Here is a 26,684-nt window from a genome sequence, read left to right as displayed (position 1 = left end):
ACTCCTGTTGCACACTCGACAACCACTGTGATTATTATTATTTGACCCCGCTGGTCATCTATGAACATTTGAACATCTTGGCCATGTTCTGTTATAATCTCCACCTGGCACAGCCAGAAGAGGACTGCCCCCCCCCACCCCCCCCACCCCCCTCATAGCCTAGTTCGTCTCTAGGTTTCTTCCTAGGTTTTGGCCTTTCTAGCCACCGTGCTTCTACACCTGCATTGCTTGCTGTTTGGGGTTTTCGGCTGGGTTTCTGTACAGCACTTTGTGACATCAGCTGGTGTAAGAAGGGCTTTATAAATAACTTTGATTGATGGTACAATTTTTTTTTACAAAAACACAGTTGGCTTTTCTTTGTAATATCTTTTACCAGATATAATGTGTTGTATTCTCCTGCATTCATTTTACATTTCCACAAACTTCAGTGTTTCCTTTCAAATGGTAGTTAGATTTGGGTATGTTTTTTTAGGTGAAAATTGGAAGGGGGAAAAAAAGGGGCAGATACTTAAGAGTTAAGACCTAAAAGCACATTTTTGTTTTCAGGAATGGTTACAGTATAGTCCATTTTTGACTGTGCGCTGAATGTGCGTGCAGGTGAGAATGAATGATTTATTTCTGGAATTCCCTTCAACTGTGATCAGACAGTAGGTAGCCTGCAGATCCGACACCTTTTGCTTGCTCTCAGCTGCACTAGAGGGTTGAGCAGAGCATTTGCTTAAATTATAACACTGTGGAGCTGGCGTGAGAGATGGCAACAACAAAAAAACTTCCCTCAATCCAATGATGAGAAATTGCGTTATACTCTGAATTATCCCATTATATCAACTGTTACACAGAGAAGATTGAACAGCAGCTAGTAAACAGTAGCAGTGCTTCAATCTTCTCGGTGTAACAGTTGGGATAATGGCACAATAAAGTTTTATTCTGAAAGTCCAGTAATATTACAGATACTATGCCTACTTTGTTATTGAAACCAGGAAGAATGTTCTGCAGGGCAGGATTGGCACACGCCATATTATTCAGCAACCCATTTCCCCCTGTTTATTTCATTTATCAATTTCCCATTATTGTATATCAAGCAACCTTGGTAGCTGAGAATTCTCAACTCCACAATATGTGCATCACATCTCAATGGAGTTGAGTGGCGATTGAGTTTTGGTGGCGTGGACTTTTATTTTGAAGGCGAACCACCGATTCCACTTGTTTTTTGCTCATGCTAATGTTGTTCACAACACACTGTTCTAGCACTTTAATTAAAGGGTAACTACACCCGAAAATCTAAATTGCACACATTTTTCTCAGACCTCAAAAGTTGTCTCCTGATTAGGTTTTAAGCATTGTTGTGGTCTTAACATTTTCAATGTCGTTTTTTTCCCCCTATACATTTTTTGTTTATTTTGTTACTTTTTTTATTTGGCTGGCTACTCTATTACTTGTGGAAAACACTTTTACTGTATACCTGTGCTTGTTATTAGAGTTGTCAATGAGAGTTTGAAGCCATAGTTCTATTTTGGCATCTGCCTTGCAATGACAGGGCTGCTCCTTCTCTGTTAACAAACAGCTCCCTGGGTGGAGGTCGAATAAAATGCTATTTTTATCAAAAATGACAAATTGCAGCACCCAAAGAAAATGACACCTTTACACAGGACAAATGGGCACAAGGTACACATTTAAAGAATGTACATGTATCGATGTGATTACCGACTCGATGTAGCCGGAGGTACACTTCGCCAAAACTCATTGCCACTCAACTCCATTGGAACGTGTAACGTGAGAATTCTCAAGTACAACCTTGGTATCGTAGTTGTTTTGTTTTGGGCAAACGAGCAAAAACGCATTAGTTCACTTCAGGGAAATATGGTGAGCATCTCATACCCAATTCACTCACCTTTTCTTTCTACCTCTCTCATTTGTGCTGTGTCTACTGTTCTGCCGTCCCGCCCCTTTCCTGGCCCCAACTTTTGGCTGCTCTGTCACGTTAGAGGCATTCAGCAGCTTGATCATATACACCGCAACGTTTGCAGACCAGTCATTGTGGCAGACCCTTTGTCCTCAGCCGGCACGCGACGGGGTAAGACAAAAACCCTTATCCACTGTTCTCCTCAGGTAAATGTAACATCTGCCTTGTCTGTCGGAAGTATAGCAATAACTTGATCATTGCTCAAGCAGAGCAGTCTACTTCATAAGGAAAGGTTCTTCCTCACTCAAGGTTTTGTTCCTGGCCATTTCCATATTTGTCATGACAAGACTTGTTTGAGTAGAACCTCAGGAATGAAACAGACCCTAAATGGTGTGTGTTAACTTGTACCAGGCAGATGTTCTGTGCTTTGCAGGGTGCAGCATTCTTAACCACATACATCATCTCAAGAACAGGCAACTGTCTACTTTCTTTCTCCACCACAGCAGCCAACACTTCATTGAGGCTGTCAACTGTCTTTCGACAGTATGAACAAATACCGTTGCTCTTGTCTCTCTCTCTTAGATGAAATACTCCGGATGTTGCGAGTGACACAACGTTCTGTTTGCAGATGTCTGTTGCTTAACAAAGAAGAAGGATGCCAGAAATGTCACATCTAAAATGAAGCTGAACAAACAGTCGTAGGTGTGTGACAGACTTGAATGACCGACTGGCATAAGACGACTCCGAGAAGATGAGATGCTGGGGACAGTAGGATAGTAGGACATTCAAGTTGCACACCACCAATACTGAAAGTGACCTGCTTACATGTGTTGTATTGGACACACTTTTATTTGTTTCCTTGAGGTCTAGTGAGAGGACTTTTACCCTGACCTTTGTGCCCACATGGAAGCTGTTATTGTATTTGATAAGAGAGGATTAATCATTACCAGGCAGAAATTTGTGGTTGTGTGCCTCTGGTTTATACCAGCTTTATGGCAGTCACTTAGTCACTGTAAAGCTGAGTTCAAGAGCGTGCATGACTGGAGAGTGTTGCAGTTCTGATTTTAATGATATGGTTTTGAGGAATTATGTTCAGTCGTTTTGTCTCCAGTGAAGCAATATCCTGTGTATTTTGACAGATAAAGTTATCTTGCATAGCTACAGTGTGACTGTTGGGCATGGGTTGATATGATACTGCTAGATCTGACAGCTGAAGTGTTCAACTATCAAGGCTGTGTCTGATTTTATAGCTCTGCCTGAGGCAGTGACGGAGAGGTTCAACTCTCAACCACAATGTTGTTCTATCAATGTCCAGTATAACACTTGAGTTGTTACAGAGCAACTATATGAGGGCCAAAGAGAACTCCAGGGAAATGCTACAGTGCATAGAGGGAGATCTACTGAGAGGGTGAGGGTTCCTTGTGCATAATGTACACTGTAGACTAGAGCCTGTTTTATGACCTTATTCTTAACATCCACATAATAAAGACCTGGACAATCTCGGTCCATTGAATGAATAGCTCTTCATACAGTTATGTTTGGTTGTATGGTACAGTAGCCTATATTTCTCCCACAAACGCATTTATTTTTATAGCTCTATGGCCATAAAAAGCCCTCACCCACTCTGTCCAATCGGGTTTGTGTCTATCTGCCTCCAGTGTCTAGCAGAAGATGCTGAACATAACCAGCAAGTTACAGCGTTTGTAAATGTCATCTCAGGAAGTCATGTGTGAACAAAACATTAGTTCCAGGAAATGACTTGCCAACCCCAATGCACTAAATGCTTGACACATACAGTAGCTTGAGTAGAGTTTGTCACCTAGTTGTTGTCACTGCTGTTAAACATTTTAGGTTGGTCTACATTTGCCTGCACATTTAAACTGGAGTTGAATGATTCTTCTGTCCATATTCGTATGTATATTTACTGCTTTTTTTGACTGACATGTAGTGGTGGTAGTAGCAGTACAGGTGTATGGAAGGAGTTCTAGTAGCAGTCTGTTTTAGTCATTGCAATGCTCAGCTATGTGATCCAAGTAAGCCCTTTTCAGATCTATTAGTATTACCGCGCCCAGGTTGGTCTACATTTGCCTGCACATTTAAACTGGAGTTGAATGATTCTTCTGTCCATATTCGTATGTATATTTACTGCTTTTTTTGACTGACATGTAGTGGTGGTAGTAGCAGTACAGGTGTATGGAAGGAGTTCTAGTAGCAGTCTGTTTTAGTCATTGCAATGCTCAGCTATGTGATCCAAGTAAGCCCTTTTCAGATCTATTAGTATTACCGCGCCCAGAGCCAATGCTGACTAAGTGATTATTATCTAACCAGTTTAAGTAAAGAGGATAGCGACTGTATTATTTGTGGCCAGTGTGTGAAGCTAAGATTATCCCATCTGTTCAGTGTGATGTGGCCAACCACTTCTGTCTCTCTTCCCTCTGAAAGAGAAACACCGGACCAAAGATACAGGAAGTGTGTTCTATTAAGAGTAGACTGTCTTATTTGTGTGTAATATAGCGTCACTAAGTTCAATGGTAAACACCCATCATAGCATTCAATCTTAGGGAGCTGTCATAAAGATAACGAACCTACACAGAACACATGGTTGGGGAAGTTAGCGATGACTATGACTCAGGTGGCTTTAAAACCATCTAATTTTAGGGTTTTATTTTCAGACAGAGGGAATTGTCCCCAGTTGTTGTCTGTTAGTCAGACCTCTAGACCACCTCCATATATTTCCATAGCCCAATGGCAAAAATGCATCACTTTGTTAGCTAGTCTTTATATTATAATAACTTCTGTAATTGAGCTCAGTTATTTTTAGGCAGATTATTTAACATTTTCAAAAATGTGTGCCCATTTAGAGGACAACTTTAATAATATAATTGATATATTTTAGTTTACTCATGGTGTTGGTGTTTACTTTATCCACAGTGAACATCCCAAAATCTGGAGGCACAGGTTGAGCATCCACGACCATGGTGAACCAGGACCCCACCAACCCCTCCCATGCCCTCTTTGACCAGTTTGTCCAGACCCAGACCTGTAAGGAGGTGCAGCGTACCTTCTCAGAGCTCTGCCACCACCTAGAATTGGACCCCCGGGACTACCAGAGTTTCTACACCAAGCTCAAGGAGAGGCTCAACTACTGGAAGGCCAAAGCCCTCTGGATCAAGCTGGACAAGCGGGCCCAACACCAAGACTACCAGCAGGGCAAAGTCTGTGCCAAAACCAAGGTGTGTGTGTGTGTGTGTGTGTGTGTGTGTGTGTGTGTGTGTATGTGTGTGTAATTATTCTCATTTAAACAATGAAGAGGAATACTCAAGAAGTTATCTGAAGTAAAACACAGTTGTACAAGGAGGGTGGCTGTGTGGTGGTCTGTTCGTGTTGGCTGTCTAGTTGTGTTTAAGGTTTCAACATCAGCATCGTGTCTCTAAATTGGCAGAGTACTGTCAGTGCTTTTGATACTATCAAGGTGCATTCAGCAACTGCAGAGCGTTATCCTATTTCCTTCCTTCCTTCCTCTCTATATTTATTTATTCCTTCTCTCCCCCCCACTCTCTCCCCTCTTCTCTCTCACGCACCCTTTCCCTTTCCCCTCTGTCTCACTCTCTCTTTCTCCCCCCTCTATCTCCCTCTCTCTCTCCTCAGTGCCTGGTGCTGGGTGCAGGGCCGTGCGGGCTGAGGACAGCCATAGAGCTGGCTCTGCTGGGGGCTCAGGTGGTGGTACTGGAGAAGAGGGACTCTTTTTCCCGGAATAACGTGCTGCACCTCTGGCCTTACACCATCTGTGACCTGCGTGGGCTGGCTGCCAAGAAGTTCTATGGCAAATTCTGCACTGGGGCTCTGGATCACATCAGTATGTCTACCACTGCCATGCTATATCAACTAGATTTACTGATGTAATAATGCCAATCATATATCTTCATTCATTATGCATGACTAAATCAAACCTTATTTAGTTGATGAATCTATTACTGTGATTTTTTCACATACAGTGCCTGTGTACACTACCAGTCAAAAGTTTTAGAACACCTACTCATTTAAGGGTTGTTATTTATTTTTACAATTTTCTACGTTGTAGAATAATAGTGAAGACATCAAAACTATTAAATAACATATGGAATCATGTAGTAACCAAAAAAGTGTAAACAAATCAAAATGTATTTTTTATTTGAGAATCTTCAAGTAGCCACCCTTTGCCTTGATGACAGCTTTGCACACTCTTGGGATTCTCTCAACCAGCTTCATGAGGTAGTCACCTGGAATTAATTTCAATTAACAGGTGTGCCTTGTTAAGGCACCTTCCTTCTTAATGTGTTTGAGCCAATAAGTTGTGTTCTGACAAGGTAGGGGGATAGCCCTATTTGGTAAAAGACCAATTCCATATTATGGCATGAACAGCTCAAATAAGCAAAGAAAAATGACAGTCAATACGGATACATATTTTTTTCTTCAAGTGCAGTTGTAAAAACCATCAAGCACTATGATGAAACTGGCTCTCATGAGGACCTCCACAGGAAAGGAAGACCCAGAGTTACCTCTGCTGCAGGGGATAAGTTCATTAGTTAACAGCCTCAGAAATTGCAGCCCAAACAAATGTTTCACAGAATTCAATTAACAGACACATCTCAACATCAACTGTTCAGAGGAGACTGCGTGAATCAGGCCTTCATGGTCAAATTATTGCAAAGAAACCACCACTAAACGACACCAGTAAGAAGAAGAGGAGACCGGTGGAAAAGTCCAAATTGGTTGTTTTTGGTTCCAACCGCTGTAAAAGCATGAAGCAGGAGGTGTTATGGTGTGGGGGTGCTTTGCTGGTGACACTGTCGGTGATTTATTTAGAATTCAAGGCACACTTAACCAGCATGGCTACCACAGCATTCTGCAGCGATACGCCATCCCATCTGTTTTTTGCTTAGTGGGACTATCATTTGTTTTTCAATAGGACAATGACCCAAAACACACCTCCTGGCTGTGTAAGGGCTATTTGACCAAGAAGGAGAGTGATGGAGTGCTGCATCAGATGACCTGGTCTCCACAGTCACCTGACCTCAACACAATTGAGATGATTTGGGATGAGTTGGACCTCAGAGTGAAGGAAAAGCAGCAAACAAGTGCTCAGCATATGTGCTAACTCATTCAAGACTGTTGGAAAAGCATTCCAGGTGAAGCTGGTTGAGAGAATACCAAGAGTGTGCAAAGCTGTCATCAAAGCAAAGGGTGGCTATTTGAAGAATCTCAAATCTAAAAAATATTTTGATTTGTTTAACACTTTTTTTTGGTTACTACATGATTCCATGTGTGTTATTTAATAGTTTTGATGTCTTCACTATTATTCTACAATGTATAAAATAGTAAAAAATAAAGATAAACCCTTGAAAGATCAGGTGTTCTCAAACTTTTGACTGGTAGTGTGTATCCGTATCGTCAGTCAACTTTTTGGATTGAAGAGGATTGTTTGAATTCCCGGTGTGACAATATCATACATCTTTCTATGTGTCTGTATCCTTCAGGCATCCGTCAGCTCCAGTTGATACTGCTGAAGGTGTCTCTCCTCCTGGGGGTGGAGGTTAACACTGGAGTGGAATTCAAAGGCTTCGTGGAGCCCTCAGAAGCCACGGGTACTTCTAGACTCCCCTCTGTTCCCTCCCTGTATTAGAGAAATAAAATACTAGCTATTTGCATGGCTGTAAAAGATAGTAGGGCAGTTGAAATAATCTGCCCAGAATCCTGTGTGTGGTAATAGACCTTAATGCTATGCTCTCTCTGTGGTTCCCTATGGCTCACTCCATCAGGCTGGATGGCCAAACTGTTTCCTGACGATCACCCTGCTGGGAAGTTCCAATTTGATGTCTTCATCTCTGCAGGAGGAGGGCGCTTTGTCCCTGATGGTGAGGAGTGAGGACACACTCACATGCTGTCATCCTGTTGCACATACTGTACGCACTTAGAAAACAAAGAATGTAGCCGGACACTCAAGCTCCGATACAATTGATTCATTAAACGGAAACACTCAATTATATGCACCTGAATTCAGACTGCATGTGCTTCTCCTCGATATGCATGTCTTTCTCCCCAGGCTTCAGGTGGAAGGAGCTGCGAGGAAAGCTGGCCATCGGCATCACATGTAACTTCATCAACCATCACTCAGCAGCCGAGGCCCAGGTGGCAGAGATCAGTGGTGTGGCCCGCATCTACAACCAGAAGTTCTTCCAGGACCTGCTCACAGAGGAAGGTAGGATTCAATTCTATGACCCTGGTTTGGGTCTAGTGAGTGCCAACACTTCTAAAAGAAGTAAAGAATATTGCACAGTCTGGGCATGGTGACAATTATGGCGACAGAGAAGGTGTGGACAGTGGAGAGTGCTGTCTTTTTAATCTGTGTCCCTCTTCCTCTTGTCAATGTCATTTGAATTGATGCTATCGTCTGTGATGCAATCCCCCTGTTCTTCTTCTCTCGTGCTGTTTCCCTTGTCCTGTCATTGTCTTGTTCTTAGTTTATCTCACTCATTCATTTCATTCTCTCTCTTTCATTCATTTAGTTTTTGATCTCTCTCTCTTTCTCTCTCTTTTCCATATCTCCATCACCCACTCTCGCCGTTTTCTCTCTCCTCTCTATCTCTCCCACTCTCCCTCCAGGTATTGATCTGGAGAACATAGTCTACTATAAAGACGCCACCCACTACTTTGTCATGACTGCCAAGAAGAAGAGCCTGTTAAAGATGGGGGTCATTAAACAGGTGAGGGAACCACATCATTACAACCAGCAGCAGCAGCTCCACACTAGGCCTCTAGAGGGCTTTTCACAATACTGAGACAAACTGGCCCAAGCCTGGATCCCAACATAGTCCTCCCCAAACAAGCTGGGGGCTTTTCCTGCTCTTTGGGATTAGCCGCTAATAAACTGTGTTAATGTCATTGATGTCTATGCAGCACAGGGTCTGCTCACTCTCGCTCCCTCTTGTCACACTAGTGGTCTGGAATGACAAAGCCAGATCCTCTTGTTTTGTCCTCAATGATTAGAGTCCAAATCAAATCAAATCAAATTTATTTATATAGCCCTTCGTACATCAGCTGATATCTCAAAGTGCTGTACAGAAACCCAGCCTAAAACCCCAAACAGCAAGCAATGCAGGTGTAGAAGCACGGTGGCTAGGAAAAACTCCCTAGAAAGGCCAAAACCTAGGAAGAAACCTAGAGAGGAACCAGGCTATGTGGGGTGGCCAGTCCTCTTCTGGCTGTGCCGGGTGGAGATTATAACAGAACATGGCCAAGATGTTCAAATGTTCATAAATGACCAGCATGGTCGAATAATAATAAGGCAGAACAGTTGAAACTGGAGCAGCAGCACAGTCAGGTGGAAGTTGAAACTGGAGCAGCAGCATGGCCAGGTGGACTGGGGACAGCAAGGAGTCATCATGTCAGGTAGTCCTGGGGCATGGTCCTAGGGTTCAGGTCAGTTGAAACTGGAACAGCAGCATGGCCAGGTGGACTGGGGACAGCAAGGAGTCATCATGTCAGGTAGTCCTGGGGCATGGTCCTAGGGCTCAGGTCCTCCGAGAGAGAGAAAGAAAGAGAGAAGGAGAGAATTAGAGAACGCACACTTAGATTCACACAGGACACCGAATAGGACAGGAGAAGTACTCCAGATATAACAAACTGACCCCAGCCCCCCGACACATAAACTACTGCAGAATAAATACTGGAGGCTGAGACAGGAGGGGTCAGGAGACACTGTGGCCCCATCCGAGGACACCGCCGGACAGGGCCAAACAGGAAGGATATAACCCCACCCAATTTGCCAAAGCACAGCCCCCACACCACTAGAGGGATATCTTCAACCACCAACTTACCATCCTGAGACAAGGCTGAGTATAGCCCACAAAGATCTCCGCCACGGCACAACCCAAGGGGGGGGGGGCGCCAACCCAGACAGGATGACCACAGCAGTGAATCAACCCACTCAGGTGACGCACCCCCTCCAGGGACAGCATGAGAGAGCCCCAGTAAGCCAGTGACTCAGCCCCTGTAATAGGGTTAGAGGCAGAGAATCCCAGTGGAAAGAGGGGAACCGGCCAGGCAGAGACAGCAAGGGCGGTTCGTTGCTCCAGAGCCTTTCCGTTCACCTTCCCACTCCTGGGCCAGACTACACTCAATCATATGACCCACTGAAGAGATAAGTCTTCAGTAAAGACTTAAAGGTTGAGACCGAGTTTGCGTCTCTGACATGGGTAGGCAGACCGTTCCATAAAAATGGAGCTCTATAGGAGAAAGCCCTGCCTCCAGCTGTTTGCTTAGAAATTCTAGGGACAATTAGGAGGCCTGCGTCTTGTGACCGTAGCGTACGTGTAGGTATGTACGGCAGGACCAAATCAGAGAGATAGGTAGGAGCAAGCCCATGTAATGCTTTGTAGGTTAGCAGTAAAACCTTGAAATCAGCCCTTGCTTTGACAGGAAGCCAGTGTAGAGAGGCTAGCACTGGAGTAATATGATCAAATTTTTTGGTTCTAGTCAGTCAGGATTCTAGCAGCCGTATTTAGCACTAACTGAAGTTTATTTAGTGCTTTATCCGGGTAGCCGGAAAATAGAGCATTGCAGTAGTCTAACCTAGAAGTGACAAAAGCATGGATAAATTTTTCTGCATCATTTTTGGACAGAAAGTTTCTGATTTTTGCAATGTTACGTAGATGGAAAAAAGCTGTCCTCGAAATGGTCTTGATATGTTCTTCAAAAGAGAGATCAGGGTCCAGAGTAACGCCGAGGTCCTTCACAGTTTTATTTGAGACGACTGTACAACCATTAAGATTAGTTGTCAGATTCAACAGAAGATCTCTTTGTTTCTTGGGACCTAGAACAAGCATCTCTGTTTTGTCCGAGTTTAATAGTAGAAAGTTTGCAGCCATCCAATTCCTTATGTCTGAAACACATGCTTCTAGCGAGGGCAATTTTGGGGCTTCACCATGTTTCATTGAAATGTACAGCTGTGTGTCATCCGCATAGCAGTGAAAGTTTACATTATGTTTTCAAATAACATCCCCAAGAGTTAAAATATATAGTGAAAACAATAGTGGTCCTAAAACGGAACCTTGAGGAACACCGAAATTTACAGTTGATTTGTCAGAGGACAAACCATTCACAGAGACAAACTGATATCTTTCCGACAGATAAGATCTAAACCAGGCCAGAACATGTCCGTGTAGACCAATTTGGGTTTCCAATCTCTCCAAAAGAATGTGGTGATCGATGGTATCAAAAGCAGCACTAAGGTCTAGGAGCACGAGGACAGATGCAGAGCCTCGGTCCGATGCCATTAAAATGTCATTTACCACCTTCACAAGTGCCGTCTCAGTGCTATGATGGGGTCTAAAACCAGACTGAAGCATTTCGTATACATTGTTTGTCTTCAGGAAGGCAGTGAGTTGCTGAGCAACAGCCTTCTCTAAAATTTTTGAGAGGAATGGAAGATTCGATATAGGCCGATAGTTTTTATATTTTCTGGGTCAAGGTTTGGCTTTTTCAAGAGAGGCTTTATTACTGCCACTTTTAGTGAGTTTGGTACACATCCAGTGGATAGAGAGCCGTTTATTATGTTCAACATAGGAGGGCCAAGCACAGGAAGCAGCTCTTTCAGTAGTTTAGTTGGAATAGGGTCCAGTATGCAGCTTGAAGGTTTAGAGGCCATGATTATTTTCATCATTGTGTCAAGAGATATAGTACTAAAACACTTGAGCGTCTCTCTTGGTCCTGGCAGAGTTGTGCAGACTCAGGACAACTGAGGTTTGGAGGAATACGCAGGTTTAAAGAGGAGTCCGTAATTTGCTTTCTAATAATCATAATCTTTTCCTCAAAGAAGTTCATGAATTTATCACTGCTAAAGTGAAAGTCATCCTCTCTTGGGGAATGCTGCTTTTTAGTTAGCTTTGCGACAGTATCAAAAAGGAATTTCGGATTGTTCTTATTTTCCTCAATTAAGTTAGAAAAATAGGATGATCGAGCAGCAGTAAGGGCTCTTCGGTACTGCACGGTACCGTCCTTCCAAGCTAGTCGGAAGACTTCCAGTTTGGTGTGGCGCCATTTCCGTTCCAATTTTCTGGAAGCTTGCTTCAGAGCTCGGGTATTTTCTGTGTACCAGGGAGCTAGTTTCTTATGAGAATTTTTTTTTGTTTTTAGGGGTGCAACTGCATCTAGGGTATTGCGCAAGGTTAAATTGAGATCCTCAGTTAGGTGGTTAACTGATTTTTGTCCTCTGGCGTCCTTGGGTAGGCAGAGGGAGTCTGGAAGGGCATCAAGGAATCTTTCTTTTGTCTGTGAATTTATAGCACGACTTTTGATGTTCCTTGGTTGGGGTCTGAGCAGATTATTTGTTGCAATTGCAAACGTAATAAAATGGTGGTCCGATAGTCCAGGATTATGAGGAAAAACATTAAGATCCACCACATTTATTCCATGGGACAAAACTAGGTCCAGCGTATGACTGTGACAGTGAGTGGGTCCAGAGACATGTTGGACAAAACCCACTGAGTCGATGATGGCTCCGAAAGCCTTTTGGAGTGGGTCTGTGGACTTTTCCATGTGAATATTAAAGTCACCAAAGATTAGAATATTATCTGCTATGACTACAAGGTCCGATAGGAATTCAGGGAACTCAGTGAGAAACGCTGTATATGGCCCAGGAGGCCTGTAAACAGTAGCTATAAAAAGTGATTGAGTAGGCTGCATAGATTTCATGACTAGAAGCTCAAAAGACGAAAACGTCTTTTTTTTTGTAAATTGAAATTTGCTATCGTAAATGTTAGCAACCCCTCCGCCTTTGCGGGATGCACGGGGGATATCCACTCTGCCTGTTATCAAAATAGAGACTTTCCCCTGTCTCATCTGTTATAGTTCAGTTGCCAAGATGGGAGATGTTCTGCTGAGTAACTGTTTAGTATTTCTGTTGCGCTGAAGCTATGATCATTCTATATATTTGCGCATGATTATGGAGGGTTGGTATTTGTGTAATTCTTGTCACTGTTCCACTTTGTTTAAAGATGCTGACTCAGTGTCAGCTTGCTTCTTTATGTGGAGCATATAATGCTTGGCGAGACTACGTGGGAGGATTATATCCATTGTTTTCACATAAAGCTACATCTAGATTCTAGTTTGTGATAGACAGCTCTCTGATGTATGTCACCACCACCCCAGTGCTTGAATTATGTCAGTCTGCATCAGTAGTACAGACTATCAGCTTCTCCAATGTTCTATTGCTTGAGTATCAGCACCTCTTATATAAGAACACCAGTACTGTAAAATTAGAATGAGTACTGGCCTCTAAAATTCCTACTGGCACCTTTATCATTCCACTTCAAGCACTGACCACCCCCAATGTGTCCCCCATAGTTCCCCATTTGTATTTTTGTTCGATTTAATTATATGGTGTCCCCTCTGTGACCACCTCAATTATGTTCCCTCTTGTCTCCAGGACTTCAGTGACGCCAATCAGCTCCTGGGCCAGGCCAACGTGGACCAGGACGCCTTGTTGCGTTACGCCCACGGCGCTGCCCACTTCTCCACAGACCACCGCCTGCCCAACATGCAGTTTGCCCTGAACCACGCTGGCCAGCCTGACGTGGCCATGTTTGACTTCACCTGTATGCACCGTGCTGAGAACGCCTCGCTGGTCAGGGAGAGGAAAGGAAAGAAACTACTCATAGGCCTGGTCGGAGACTGCCTGGTGGAGGTGAGCGGTCATGGACATGTGATGGATGATGACCTTGTTCTAAAATGTCTAACATATTCATGGTTTCTATATATATATTCATGGTATCTATATCACATACTGTATATACATTCAGTTATACACACAATGATACACTGATTGTACTTTATACACGGTCCTCACTTAGGAAATGGAGTATAAAATCGTCTCGGGGCATAACAGTGTCTACATACAATTTCCTGTTGTCATACAGCACTATCCTGAAAGTGTATGTGTCCACAGCCGTTCTGGCCTCTGGGAACAGGTATTGCCCGTGGGTTTCTGGCTGCCTTCGACACAGCGTGGATGGTCAGGAGCTGGGGCAAGGGAAAACCACACCTGGAAGTCGTTGCTGAACGGTAACCAAGCTTTTTCTATATGATCATAAACACCACCTCAAAAATCATGTGCCCATCCCTTTTCGTTGTTACTGTATCGAAGGGGGTTACCCTGGCCGGGCCTTTCAGAGAAAACTCTCCAACTGGTAATACCACTCTAGGCCTTTAACTGTTTTTCCTCACAACATTCTTTTGAACATCCATTACTTCACAAGCAGCTGCTTTAAAAATAAATCTTCCTGGTGTCGTGTCTTTGGCTATGCCGGATTAAGTGATATGACATGCTATTCTATGAAATAATTTATCCGTAATTAATATTACCTGATTGAGCTAATCATGTAAATGTAATTAACTAGAGAGTCTGGGCACCACGGAAGAATATTTATAGAGCTGTTATCTTCCGAATAAACTCTTAAAGACCTAGTAATATTTTACATCAATAGCAGTCAATATTAATCGTCACCTTAATTCAGTCCTTAATTCTTGGTTATCTGCATGAACCCTGGCTAACAAGTTGAATCAGCGATACAAAATTGGGTTTAATTATTTATTTACTAAATACCTAACTAATCACACAGAATTACACATACACATAATTAATCATAACTTGATTACAAATTACATCATAAAGGAAAATGTCCCTGGCGGGCGGAACAGATATGACAGCTGGTTACACAAAAGAAAAGGGGCTGGGTTTGAGTGAAAGAGCGGGAAGACTGAGGGACACAGGGAGAAGCTGGGCTATCGTAAATACAGTATCTTCTGTAAATTCTATCTTCTAAATTACCGGCCATTTCGAAAAGGAAAATGCAATAAATATTTACTCTGGGCTGCGCTTCGGTAGGTTGGTGGTAGATGGAAGGCCGTGTTGCCCAACCGAGTCCTTTGTCCTTTGAAGAATGTCTCTGCTGGTAAATTGGATACGTTGTAGTAACATCGTTGTGTGGTAGACGGAATACTCTGTCTGTTCCTTCCTAACCTGATGTTGGCTTCGTTCTGTAGTTATTATCTGAACCATTCTGACATCGGACTGTCGTCCTCACATTCTCGGAACAGGAGGTTATATTGTCGTCAAGGCTTTATATAGGAAGGGAGAAAAGTGGTGTGTTTCATAGTTTACAATCTATGTCTCTTCCGTGGGCGGGCCACTGAGTCGGGCCCAATTCTCACATTTTAGAAGCTAAAATCACATTTCATCCCATCACGAATTATTTCATATTCAAACATTTAAATTGAACAACAATTCCATGTGAATCTGATAACTCTAATGTGTAGGCTTTACACTGTAGAGTTTGTCATCTTATCATTGATGAGAATGTCTCAGATGACAACCGAACTGACATCATATTCATTAAGTACCACTGCATATGTTCAATTGGTCGGATTACCAAAGCATAGTTAATTTCCCCCCACCTTCTGATGTTACCAGAATCTCTATGTTAACCAAGGGGTTAGCAAATGTAACATCAGTAGGGTAGAGAGAGGAAAAAGGGGGGGAAGAGGTATTTATGACTGTCATAAACCTACCCCCAGGCCAACTCATGACACTGAACAAACCCATCAATCTTCTGTTCCTTTGGAGCTGCTTCTTCTTCAGTTCTACACTGGGCTTCTGAGGGATAAGTGTTTCTAGGAGATATCTTTCCCTCTGACTGAAATAGGGAGAGTATCTACCAGCTCCTGTCCCAGACCACGCCAGAGAACATCAGTAAAAACTACAGTGCCTTTAGTATAGACCCGGCTACACGCTACCAGCACGTCAACCTCAACTCCATCAAGGCCAACCAGGTCAGAAACACACAAATATTATTATCTATTACATTGTAGTCCTTCTATTTCTATGGTCAGCGCAGACTCAAAGCTCCATTGATGCCTGATTCACAATATTGGACAAACCTGAAAGACACAGTGCTGGCTTGGATTTTTTTTCTTTTCAACACGGTTCCAGCAACTATAGTGGATGCGTAACCAGGCCAGCTCAGTAAAGTTTGGTTCAGGTTGGTTCGATGGGGTGAAAAGGGTATAACTGTCTCACTGTATCAGTGCTAGCAAAGTGAATAGATATTGTGCTGAGTAACATTGTAAACACGTTGTGAATTATATCAGTGCTGCTCTGCCATTTTGGGTTGATATTTCCCAGAGTATACATGTGTTGCCAGGAAACTGCTCTGTTTGTGTATGAAGTGTTGAGCCGGCTAGGAAATGCTTTTTGATTTCCCCCACTAGAGGAGTATTGATCTGAAAGGCTTTAGTTTTCACAAACTACCAGATCAATTACACTGCATCAAACCAAACCCCAGCTTCTGCATTTGAGTACCAGCTTTATGAAGCCTACTGTGTTCTTAAGCCTAGTCCTAGATCTGTTTGTGCTGTATATTCAACTCCTATTGCCCTTGCTTGACAATGACCGTAGGAGTTGGCAAGACAGCACAAGCATATCTGGGACCAGGCTACGGTGTTCTGGCTCTAGTATAAAATTCAACTCAAATCAAGTGCTATGTTGTTTATTATGATTCTCTCTCTTTGCATGCATTCCAAAGTTGCAACATCTGTATGATGTTGAAGACCATATTGATTTGGGCGGACCAACCAAGAAGCAGAAAGGCAGGTTGTCTCACCTGCGACAAGGTTTGTCAAGCTTCACTTTACTAAAGCAGTAATGCATGAGGGGAGCATGGGCATGATTCATTTTTTGTTTGGGCACGATTGTGCTGGGCAATTCCACGGTAACGGAATTACACTTTGACTCAGTTTTTTCCACTTTAAATATATGCCAAACAAAAACCTTTTGATCTTAATGTTTTACAAACCATACAACTGTATGCACAAAGACTACTTTTAACCATTTCCACTGGAGAATTTAAAAAATGAACTTATGTTTTTATTTCACCTTTATTTAACCAGGTAGGCTTGTTGAGAACAAGTTCTCATTTACAACTGCGACCTGGCCAAGATAAAGCATAGCAGTGTGAACAGACAGCGTTACACATGGAGTAAACAATAAACAAGTCAATAACACAGTATTTGTTTATTTAAAAAAAGAGTCTATATACATTGTGTGCAAAAGGCATGAGGAGGTAGGCGAATAATTACAATTTAGCAGATTAACACTGGAGTGATAAATGATCGGATGGTCATGTGCAGGTAGAGATACTGGTGTGCAAAAGAGCAGAAAAGTAAATAAATAAAAACAGTATGGGGATGAGGTAGGTAAATTAGGTGGGCTATTTACCGATGGACTATGTACAGCTGCAGCGATCGATTAGCTGCTCAGATAGCAGATGTTTAAAGTTGGTGAAGGAGATAAGTCTCCAACTTCAACGATTTTTGCAATTCGTTCCAGTCACAGGCAGCAGAGAACTGGAAGGAAAGGCGGCCGAATGAGGTGTTGACCTTAGGGATGATCAGTGAGATACACCTGCTGGAGCGCGTGCTACGGGTGGGTGTTGCCATCGTGACCAGTGAACTGAGATAAGGCGGAGCTTTACCTAGCATGGACTTGTAGATGACCTGGAGCCAGTGGGTCTGGCGATGAATATGTAGCGAGGGCCAGCTGACTAGAGCATACAGGTCGCAGTGGTGGGTGGTATAAGGTGCTTTAGTAACAAAGCGGATGGCACTGTGATAAACTGCATCCAGTTTGCTGAGTAGAGTATTGGAATCCATTTTGTTGATGACATCGCCGAAGTCGAGGATCGGTAGGATAGTTAGTTTTACTAGGGTTAGTTTGGCGGCGTGAGTGAAGGAGGCTTTGTTGCGAAATAGAAAGCCGATTCTAGATTTGATTTTGGATTGGAGATGTTTGATATGAGTCTGGAAGGAGAGTTTACAGTCTAGCCAGACACCTAGGTACTTATAGATGTCCACATATTTTAGGTCGGAACCATCCAGGGTGGTGATGCTAGTCGGGCGTGCGGGTGCAGGCAGCGAACGGTTGAAAAGCATGCATTTGGTTTTACTAGCATTTAAGAGCAGCTGGAGGCCACGGAAGGAGTGGAAGAACTGTGCAGATGCAAACCTTGGTAACAGGTCTACATTTTACAATAACGTTGTTAAATATGTGCTCTGAATTAAGATTCAAAGATGTCTGTAGAAAGAATGGGGTGTCAGCTATGACATGACACCTTGAGTTTGAAAATATATATTTTGATTATTGAACTACAAGTGGATTTACATCTGGTAATGGAATTACGGTGACGGAATTACAGTAACGGAATTACATCATGGGTCCCTGATCTGTACTGTACAGAGATGCATAATTCTGGATCTGAATGTAGTTATTCTCATGTTTCGCAAGTTTGGAAATCACAGTGCAGCACAGCAGAGCACTGTCCAGACTCGGACTGTTTTAATATTCCAGGCCAGATAACAGAAAGACAAAGAAAATAGTTCTGATCTGAACATAACACTATGCCAGTGGAAGGGAGCACAGTAGCAGGTGACCCAACTGTGGTTTGTGGCTATTATGATTTCCCATTCAGTTGCAGTAATTCCGTTACAGATCTTTGGCATAATTCTGTAATGGAATTTACAAGTTTTAATAGAGCTGCAATATGTAACTTATTGGGAGACCTGACCAAATGCACATAGAAATGTGAGTTATAGATCTGCCATTCTTATTGAAAGCAAGTTTAAAAAGCAGTAGATCTGTTCTATGTGTGTTATTGCATTAAGTTTAGTTTTTGCTGTCTTTTACTTTCAGTTTTGTACACCCGCTTCAAACATCTGAAAATACAATATTTTTGGTTATGGAAAGATATTTCACAGTGGTTTAGATTGGACAATGATTATCTACACTATACTTGCTTGTTTTGTCACTAAACTGAAATTAGGCGAACTATTAGAATTTTAACAACCAGGAAATGGCGGAGCGATTCCTGCGTAGTGTAAGCCTACTGAGCATGCGTTCTAAATCCTAATGCAGTGTTCCTATGTGTGTTCATGGCCCAGATTCAGTTGGAGCTTTTGAGGAGCTGTTGAAGTGGTGCCAGCAGCACACGGCAGGGTACGACAGGGTGAAGGTGAAGGATCTGACCCAGTCCTGGAGGTCTGGCCTGGCCTTGTGTGCCCTCATCAACACCTTCAGACCCCATCTTATGTGAGTCTGTGGGCTTTATAAGGGGACAATTCAACTTATACACCACAAATGTAGCAAATGCACAAGTAGTACCACAGGAGGAAAGACTACCCGTGAGTCTACAGTAAAATGTCATTGGTCTGAGAGGCTTTTCCAATTTCAAATTATTCTAATTCCATGCAGTAGCATGGTAGTAACCTGTCCAATAAGAAAGCAAACGTTCATGTTCTATGGTGTGCCCTACTGAACATGGCCCAGGTCAACACAGTAACTATCCCTCACCTGTCCCTCCACAGTGACATGTCCTCTCTGAAGGAGTCTGATTCGGTCCACAACAACCAGCTGGCCTTCAGCCTCCTGGAGGAAGAGCTGGGCATCCCTCCCATCATATCAGCCAGTGACATGGCCACCAAGGAACAGATAGACAAGCTCTCCATGGTGCTCTACCTCACACAGATCCACGATGCCTTCAACGAAAGGACGCCCACTAGAGGTAAGCATCAGGGCAATGGCTGTTAGACATGTTACGTACAGTAATTAGCGCCGTGATTGTTTGGTTACTTGTAGCCTTGACGCCAGCCACCTTGAACAAGAAAGTGTTGTTGAGGTCTGCCATCACGAGACTAGATGATGTATATTTGTAGAATGTTACTGTGACATTGTTATCTCGACATTATGCATAGTTGTATTCATTACATAAAGGTGTTTTTCAGCAGTTTTCAATATCAACCAAACCAACCAACCAACCAAATATCCTACTATTAGTGAAAGCGATTGAATCTGGACCTATGTTTGCTGTTTAGACAGTGCATAGTTTATGTAACCCCCATTTGTACAACCTTGGGCCCAGGTGTTTTTCTCTATTAAATGTGTTTTGTGTTGATAAGGAGGGATAGTGCTGTCATTGTCCCTTTAAGAGCATTACCCAGCATTCCTCTGGTTAGAGTAGCTGGGTCTGTGCTCATAACCAGCCCTGATTGACTGTCAGGGTTGTGCTGCTCTCCTGCGCTCAGTCGGTAAGACAGGCAGCAGTCAAAGCAAACGGCACAGCAGCCCGTGAGGAAATGGCTTGTCAGGCTTGGGTGGGACTAGCCTCGGCGTCATCTAAATGATATCTAATATTCCTGCTGTGAGGAAGAAGGATTTTCCCGGTCTGTTTTTGCTGCCGGGGGTATTTCTGGTAAATACTAGCAGAGTGTGTAGCAGAAATATTTTCAGTGGTGATCCAGCATTTGGAGGCAGGCTTGGAGAGAGGGTGTGACTTGCTCCGCTTTCCTTGTCGCTGTGATGCCGTAGGTAGCATAACAGTAGCTCTCTGTAGGGGGATCGGCTGTCTGGTTTGCACACAGATGCGCATGCACGAGGGACATGTCCTGTCTGTCACCGGGCGCTTACACAGGAGTTCTCTCAGGGGGATTGACAAGTTGAATTTAATTACATCTTCTACAAAGCCTTGTTTTCAACAGCAGTGTGGAGAAGCTGGATGTGTAATATAAAATGACTTGACAGGATTTTTACATAAGAGAGATTGGTAGAGGAAAAAGCCAGAACACATTGTTTATGTACAAGAAGCTGTGCACATTTTTTAAATGCAGGTTTCTCTGCTGTAGGGAGGGACTCGGGACAACACAGTGGGGTTAGGTTAGTGCCTGTGAAACGTGTGTGTTCTGGCAGAACAGGGACAGTATGAAACTGAAGCCGGAGTGCGTTTGTGTGTCTGCAGCAGAACCCCCGAGCCTTCTCCTGACACCGTCGAAGACCCTGTCATTTCAGGCTGTGTTCTTCCTCAACAAGCTCAAGCATAACTCTCTGCAAAGACGCAAGGTAAGGCTCAGGCAATCAGCTGCATGTTGTCACTGCGACTGGTCAGCTGTTTACTCAATACAGTATCAGGGATAGCGCGCAAAAAAACCCACATTTGTCTGTCGGGTAAAATGGAGAGTAGGCCAACCTCAAGTTCACATCGACTGTCAATCTTTTCCATGCAACTCCCCGCTGTCATTAACTATTTACTTACAGTAATATCAGAGTTCTCTAGATAGGAACCTTGAATTCACATGCCCAGCCATTTTGGTTTTGGTTCTCGTAATTATGCTTTGATTCATTCATTGTACGTTCATTGTCAACAGTTAAACAATGTGTTTTAGTCATAATTTGCTTGTTTTAGTTCGTTATTATAACTAATACCATACTACAGAACACTTACAGTAGATGTTTACCTTTGTTGGCCTTTTCCAAAATCAACTGTAATAGCAAAGACACCTTTCAAGTATGTAAGATAATATCTAAAGCATTGTTCATTTTGACATCATCCATTATTCATTTGCATATTTTAAACCAAAAACTGTCATGTGACTGTTTGATCTTTTACACAGGAGAGACTGGCAGCCGAGACAGAAGAAAAAGATAAAAGGATGAGGATGGGAGATGAGGAAGATGTGAGTAGTGTCTAGAATACAAATGCTATCCTCATTACCATAGGCTCCCATGCAGCGCTAACCTTTTGCTGTGTGATGGATGTATCTGCAGACTTCAGGGCTACTCCAACTGCTATTCTATAAAATGTTTCCGTGCAATGTTATTGAACTACTGACATCACTGGCGGTTGTTCCTCTCTTTGGTTACTACTGGGGTATAACACCTAGGGTACAGACCTTTGTAATAATTGTTGAACACGCCAGATTTGTCATTTTGAGTCGTTCCTCTTTCTTTGGCCTTCAGGACTAGTCGCTATTGTTACATCATAAGCACATGTTTGTGTGCTAAGTTATTGAAGTGCTGTTCAAATATGATTGTTGGTCTCAATTTCTTTGCTCTCAGCCTGTAGCCCCTCTCTCAGCCCCTGAGGTGACCCCTGAACTAAGCCCGACGTCAATGAACAATGAGGAGTGTTACTTCTGCGGCCAGCGGGTCTATGTGCTGGAAAGGATCAGCACCGAGGGCAAGTTCTTCCACCGTAGCTGCTTCACCTGCCAGCAGTGTGGCACCACCCTCAGACTTGGCAGATATACATTTAACCAGCACACGGGTGAGTGAGCGTGACAACTTCTTCTACCGCTGAGTGCCAGTCTGTTTGTGCTAATCATGTTAATTCCTTAGCATGCTGATGAATTTCAAGGAGGTGACCTGATAGCGTAGACTGGCACTCAGTCTCGTGGGATATCTGCTGGGTCCTAATGAGCCCCTTTGAATATTTTTGTTACAAGCGCAACATCATGTTACTATGCAAGTAGGACTTCCATGGTCGTTATGTAGTCAAGTATGGAAAAAATGTTCTCTGTGACATGTTGTGTTCTGTCTTCTGAAATGTTGTCTGCTCACAAAGACGCAGCAAGCTACTCCCTCTTTGGACAATACAGAAACAGAATATAGTTATTTCTGGTGCAACAGCTTCCATACCTGTAGTAAGTTAAATCCTCCAAGGCAAGGAACCTACATCCGGATGATAAATACAGCAGTTTAATTTATTTATGCACCATATGAAAAATGAATGAAAGATACCCTTTTTACGTGTTTTGTGGTTCATGTGAAAAGGAGAACGGGAGAAAGGGTTGTCAAGTAGCATCTCTTAACATGTACCAGATCCAGAGTCTGTGCAAGCTGTTGTTTTCCCTCTTGTGCCCTCAGGGAAGTTCTACTGTGAGCTGCACTCTGAACAGCTAGAGAACAGGGAACAATCCCCATCCGTTAAGGTGGGTCTCTCTGTTCTGAGTTTGAGCAGATGGGAAATTAAACCGTTCTGTTGCATACCATGTTGCCAGCTTGTGGCTCAGCTTTTCTGTACAGAACAGTTAAGGACAGCCAGTGGGTAGAAGTAGTACATTGGCGTTGAGTCACAAGACTTGTTCATTTCCAACAGGGCTGTGTACCATAACCATTCATTTACAGAGGAATGTTTAATCACAACAATGCTACAATGCTTCTTTCATTGCTTTCCCTTCTAGGATACCATCGGAGGTCACGAGGAGGAGAGAGGTGTGAATTCGATCTCCAGTGAAGACCCCTCACCTTGTCCCTCTGAGGACGATGAGTACTATCTAGACTCGGGTCCTCCTAAACCCATGGAGGCTCTGCATCCTCCGAGTCAGGAAGACCCCAGTAGCAAACAGCCTAACCCTCTAGAGGAGCACCCTGTCTCACCAAAACCACCCATAGACGTTTTCACAAAGAAAGTTTTTGAGGACTGTGAGGTGGAGGAAGAGGGGAAGGAGGGGGGTGAGGATGCCCCCTCGGATCCTCTGACCCCTGTCCCAAAACCTCGCCACTCTCGCTCGTCAATCCTAAGCCCTCAGGCCTCCCCTCCTGTACCCAAACCACGCACCGTCCTCCTCACCCCAAAAGGGGACACGTCACCAGCCCATGTAGGGGAGAAGGGGTCCCCCAGGGCAGAAAGAGAAAAAGGGACTCCCAAGGCAGCCCCTGACTCCAGGCCGAAGCCATCCCTGCGGAAGCTGCAGCTGACCGACGAGGAGAAGAACCACCTAGTTAACTTGAGCTTCAGCCTGGACTCTGACTCGGAGACACCCGGTTCTTCCTCCTGCTCCTCTTCCTCAGCCACAGCAGGGGGTCCCTGCCCACCCAAACCCCCAGGTATCTTTCTCTTTCATGACCTTTTCTTTGTTTAGTCTCTTCTATTGTTTTAACTGTTTAAAAATGTTGCGATTTTAAATGGGAGTGTGAACTATGTTTAAAATGGCCCAGTCGAAAGCTTGAAGGGTTTAATAAAGTGTGATTTGAGGTGCAGATGGCCAGGAGGAGGAGGGCTACTGGAGTGGGGGCCCTGGGTCGGGGGGACACATACGGGAGCACAGGAACCGCCGCTGCTTCAGGAGGAAAGAGGAACCAGCGGAGGGCAAGGGTCAGCACGCCAGGGTCCGCTCCAAGTTCTCCCCATGGAACTTGTCCTCCCCTCGACTGGGGAGGGACCAACGCTTCAGCGTCCTCAACAGCCACCCAGGTAAAGACCCTAGTGGGGTGTGGATTTACTGTCTCGGCCATAGAGATCCTATTAAATTACTAGAGGGGATATGTCATAAAACCTCAAAGTTTCAGAATGGGGTGAAAATGGCCGCCACTTTGGTCAGGGAGTAATCCAAACCAGTGTAATTGGAAAGAATGGCAGTAGAGGCGTAATCCTGATTTTTATTCTGCAGGAAAATAGAGTACGGCATGTGATTATGTCAGAAGTTGTGAAGTACAATTACTGTCATCCTAAAATATTGTCATAATATAAATAGTTCAAATGGATTTTCATACCCATTTTCTGTATAATTATGTTTTCTTGGAAAGCAGCGAGGGCTATTCTACGTGATACTATATCAGTACTTGTTGCATTTACAACGTGTCTATATATATGTAATCATTCCTCTAAAACTGTCTGGCTAGCTAGCCAACAAACATACAGTGCAGATAAATGATTCAAATTCATTATTTTACACTATCATATCACAGCACTGGCAAAACTGGTTAACCAACTCCCTGATCAAAATGGCTGACCTTTATCCCATCATAAGAAGGTCCATGTCCATTTTAGTATTCTGATTCCTAATTATATGGTGTCAGTATGACAACATCGTTATAGCTATCAATTATTTATTTACATGGCAAACAGCAGTTGTTAATAGCCATGTTCTTCATATCTATTCTGAATGAATAATTGTATATCTTTAACTTCAAAGAAGTACACCATGGCCACAGTGTATCTGAGGAAGATTGTGCTGATGATGATGATGAGGACGAGGAGGAGGAGGATGAGTTGGATATGTTTGCACCAGATGGCTTGGATTTATATGATGATAAGGTAAGGAGTGGGACTTGTCTGGCTGGCATATTAAGTCCATAGATATTGCACTCACACACACACACACTCTCCCTTGTCTCTAGTTCCAGACCATCCCTTCAGACCCTGTGGAGGCTGAGAAACTGGAGCTGTTGAAGATGAGGACGTTGGATCGACGGGCCAAGACGTGTGAGATGCAGCGCTTCCACAAAGCACAGGTCGGTTCACTGTACTGAGATTTGCCAGTAAAGCATGGGATTGTGTTTACTAGAGAGAGAACATTAATTGTTGCAAAAGGTTTTGCTCTGGTGCACCCTACTGAATACTGCACAGGTCTGTTCACTGTCTGAACAGGACAGTGCTGATGCCAGATCAGAACAGCTCTACATTGGGATGGTTAGTCGTAACACTGGACCTGCCAGTATTGAGTCTTGCTGCTTGTCCAGTGTTTTCTGCTTTAAAGCTCATCTTATTGTATGCTTGTGACCCCCTCCACCCAGTCTATTCAGAGACGCCTGGAGGAGATTGAGGTGACGTTTAAAGAGCTGGAGGATAAAGGTGTGGTGTTGGAGCAGGTACTCCGAGGAGACGAAGGTGCGACCCCCCCCGCTTTCGTTTGATCTAGCGAACCATAACACAGTACTTTGAACATCGCTCGTCTTGCAAAGATTTGCCTTTTCATCTTTTATCCTGTGATGCTCGGATGGACGTCCGTAGAGCGAAACATTGGCATTTGGCAAACTTTAGGGATCAAAGAACTCCTTGAGTCTCTTTCGCCCTCCCCCCATCATGTCTTCTCATTCTCCCACAGGCAGTGGCGGTTCCCCTGAGATGATCGACCAGTGGATCCATCTGGTCCACCAGAAGAACGCCTTGGTCTCTGAGGAGTCAGACCTCATGGTGGCGTGAGTGTACAACTTTTCAATACATTTCCATACATTATACAGAGTGTGGTGTTCTTGTGTGGTGAGAGTCCCTAGCTGAAGTAGCCAGTGGGGGACAGAAGCAGACTGCATGCTCCTGACAGTTATTGTGTTCAACATAGCTGCACCCTTGTTTTGCCATGTTGACTCATGAGCTGTGGGTGGGGGGTGGGGGGGACCAGCCACTTCTATTCAACTGTTTTCTGTTTCCTCTGCCCCTCAGGTCTCGACAGCTGGAGTTAGAGGACAAACAGAGCATGCTGGAGATGGAGCTCAGACAATACATGGAGCTGGATGGTATGTTTCTCTACAAAAAGACTGGATCGTTGCATTTGTCTCACTGATAGCGTTGTTGAAAGCTCACTTATTGGGAGGAGCAAAAGAGGGAGCGGATAGGCTTTTTGTTCAGCTCCTGTGCGAAGTTTGACTTGTGTCCGTAAAATCCTCTTTTATCGTGTCCGTGTCCACCCCAGACTCTGAGAAGACGGCGGCGCAGCAGGCAGAAGAGGACCGTGTGCTACAGGAGATGCTGGAGGTGGTTGACATGAGGAACTCTCTGGTGTCCTTCCTGGACGAGAAGCGACTCAAGGAGATCGAGAGTGACAAGCAGCAGGCCACCTCGCTGCTAGAGGCCAAGAGACACTCCACAGCCTCAGCAGGGGCACAGGTGCACTGGGCGTGAGGGTGACACACACACACACATATACATATATATCTCTGCTAAAATAAAGGAAACACTTGAGTAAATGAGGGATGCAAAGTATATTGAAAGCAGGTACGTGGTTCTTTAGTTAATTAAGCAATTAACATTCCATCATGCTTAGTGTCATGTATAAAAATGCCCAGTTGCCCATTATTTTGGCTACCATGGCTAGAAGAGATCTCCGTGACTTTGATAGAGGAGTCTCAAAGGAGCCTAGGGGG

General features: G+C 43.8%; 1 protein-coding gene across 9 annotated transcripts; it reads left to right on the top strand.

Moving 5' to 3' along the window:
• Positions 1-315: 315 nt before the first annotated feature.
• Positions 316-26,684, top strand: mical1 (microtubule associated monooxygenase, calponin and LIM domain containing 1). 9 transcript variants are annotated; one of them, XM_042303724.1, is made up of 26 exons: positions 316-2,074; positions 2,486-2,605; positions 4,835-5,136; positions 5,552-5,759; positions 7,420-7,527; positions 7,702-7,797; positions 7,986-8,141; positions 8,546-8,646; positions 13,368-13,625; positions 13,887-14,002; positions 15,643-15,769; positions 16,522-16,609; positions 18,932-19,079; positions 19,355-19,551; positions 20,782-20,882; positions 21,434-21,496; positions 21,879-22,086; positions 22,686-22,750; positions 23,003-23,648; positions 23,797-24,015; positions 24,740-24,858; positions 24,942-25,055; positions 25,338-25,431; positions 25,649-25,742; positions 25,984-26,057; positions 26,234-26,684. In XM_042303724.1, the coding sequence occupies exons 3-26, from the start codon at positions 4,879-4,881 to the stop codon at positions 26,440-26,442; spliced, it is 3,867 nt and encodes a 1,288-aa protein (XP_042159658.1). In that variant the 5' UTR covers positions 316-2,074; positions 2,486-2,605; positions 4,835-4,878; the 3' UTR covers positions 26,443-26,684. The 9 variants fall into 9 exon arrangements, with proteins under 9 accessions (XP_042159658.1, XP_042159657.1, XP_042159653.1 ...); XM_042303723.1 differs by having other exon boundaries at positions 317-2,074; positions 20,785-20,882; positions 24,737-24,858; XM_042303717.1 differs by having other exon boundaries at positions 318-2,074; positions 24,737-24,858.

The sequence above is a fragment of the Oncorhynchus tshawytscha genome, linkage group LG22 (assembly GCF_018296145.1).
Source record: "Oncorhynchus tshawytscha isolate Ot180627B linkage group LG22, Otsh_v2.0, whole genome shotgun sequence".
In the NCBI taxonomy this organism is placed as follows: Eukaryota; Metazoa; Chordata; class Actinopteri; order Salmoniformes; family Salmonidae; genus Oncorhynchus; species Oncorhynchus tshawytscha.
This window is presented reverse-complemented; position numbering and strand designations above follow the sequence as displayed.

What these genes read in the sequence shown, in the direction of transcription:
- mical1 (XM_042303719.1), top strand. Translation starts at nt 4,879, where the DNA reads ATGGTGAACCAGGACCCCACCAACCCCTCCCATGCCCTCTTTGACCAG. An exon ending in GGATGGGAGATGAGGAAGAT is followed by an intron (nt 21,497 to 21,878) that starts GTGAGTAGTGTC and finishes CTTTGCTCTCAG; the next exon opens with CCTGTAGCCCCTCTCTCAGC. An exon ending in CTGCCCACCCAAACCCCCAG is followed by an intron (nt 23,649 to 23,796) that starts GTATCTTTCTCT and finishes GTGTGATTTGAG; the next exon opens with GTGCAGATGGCCAGGAGGAG.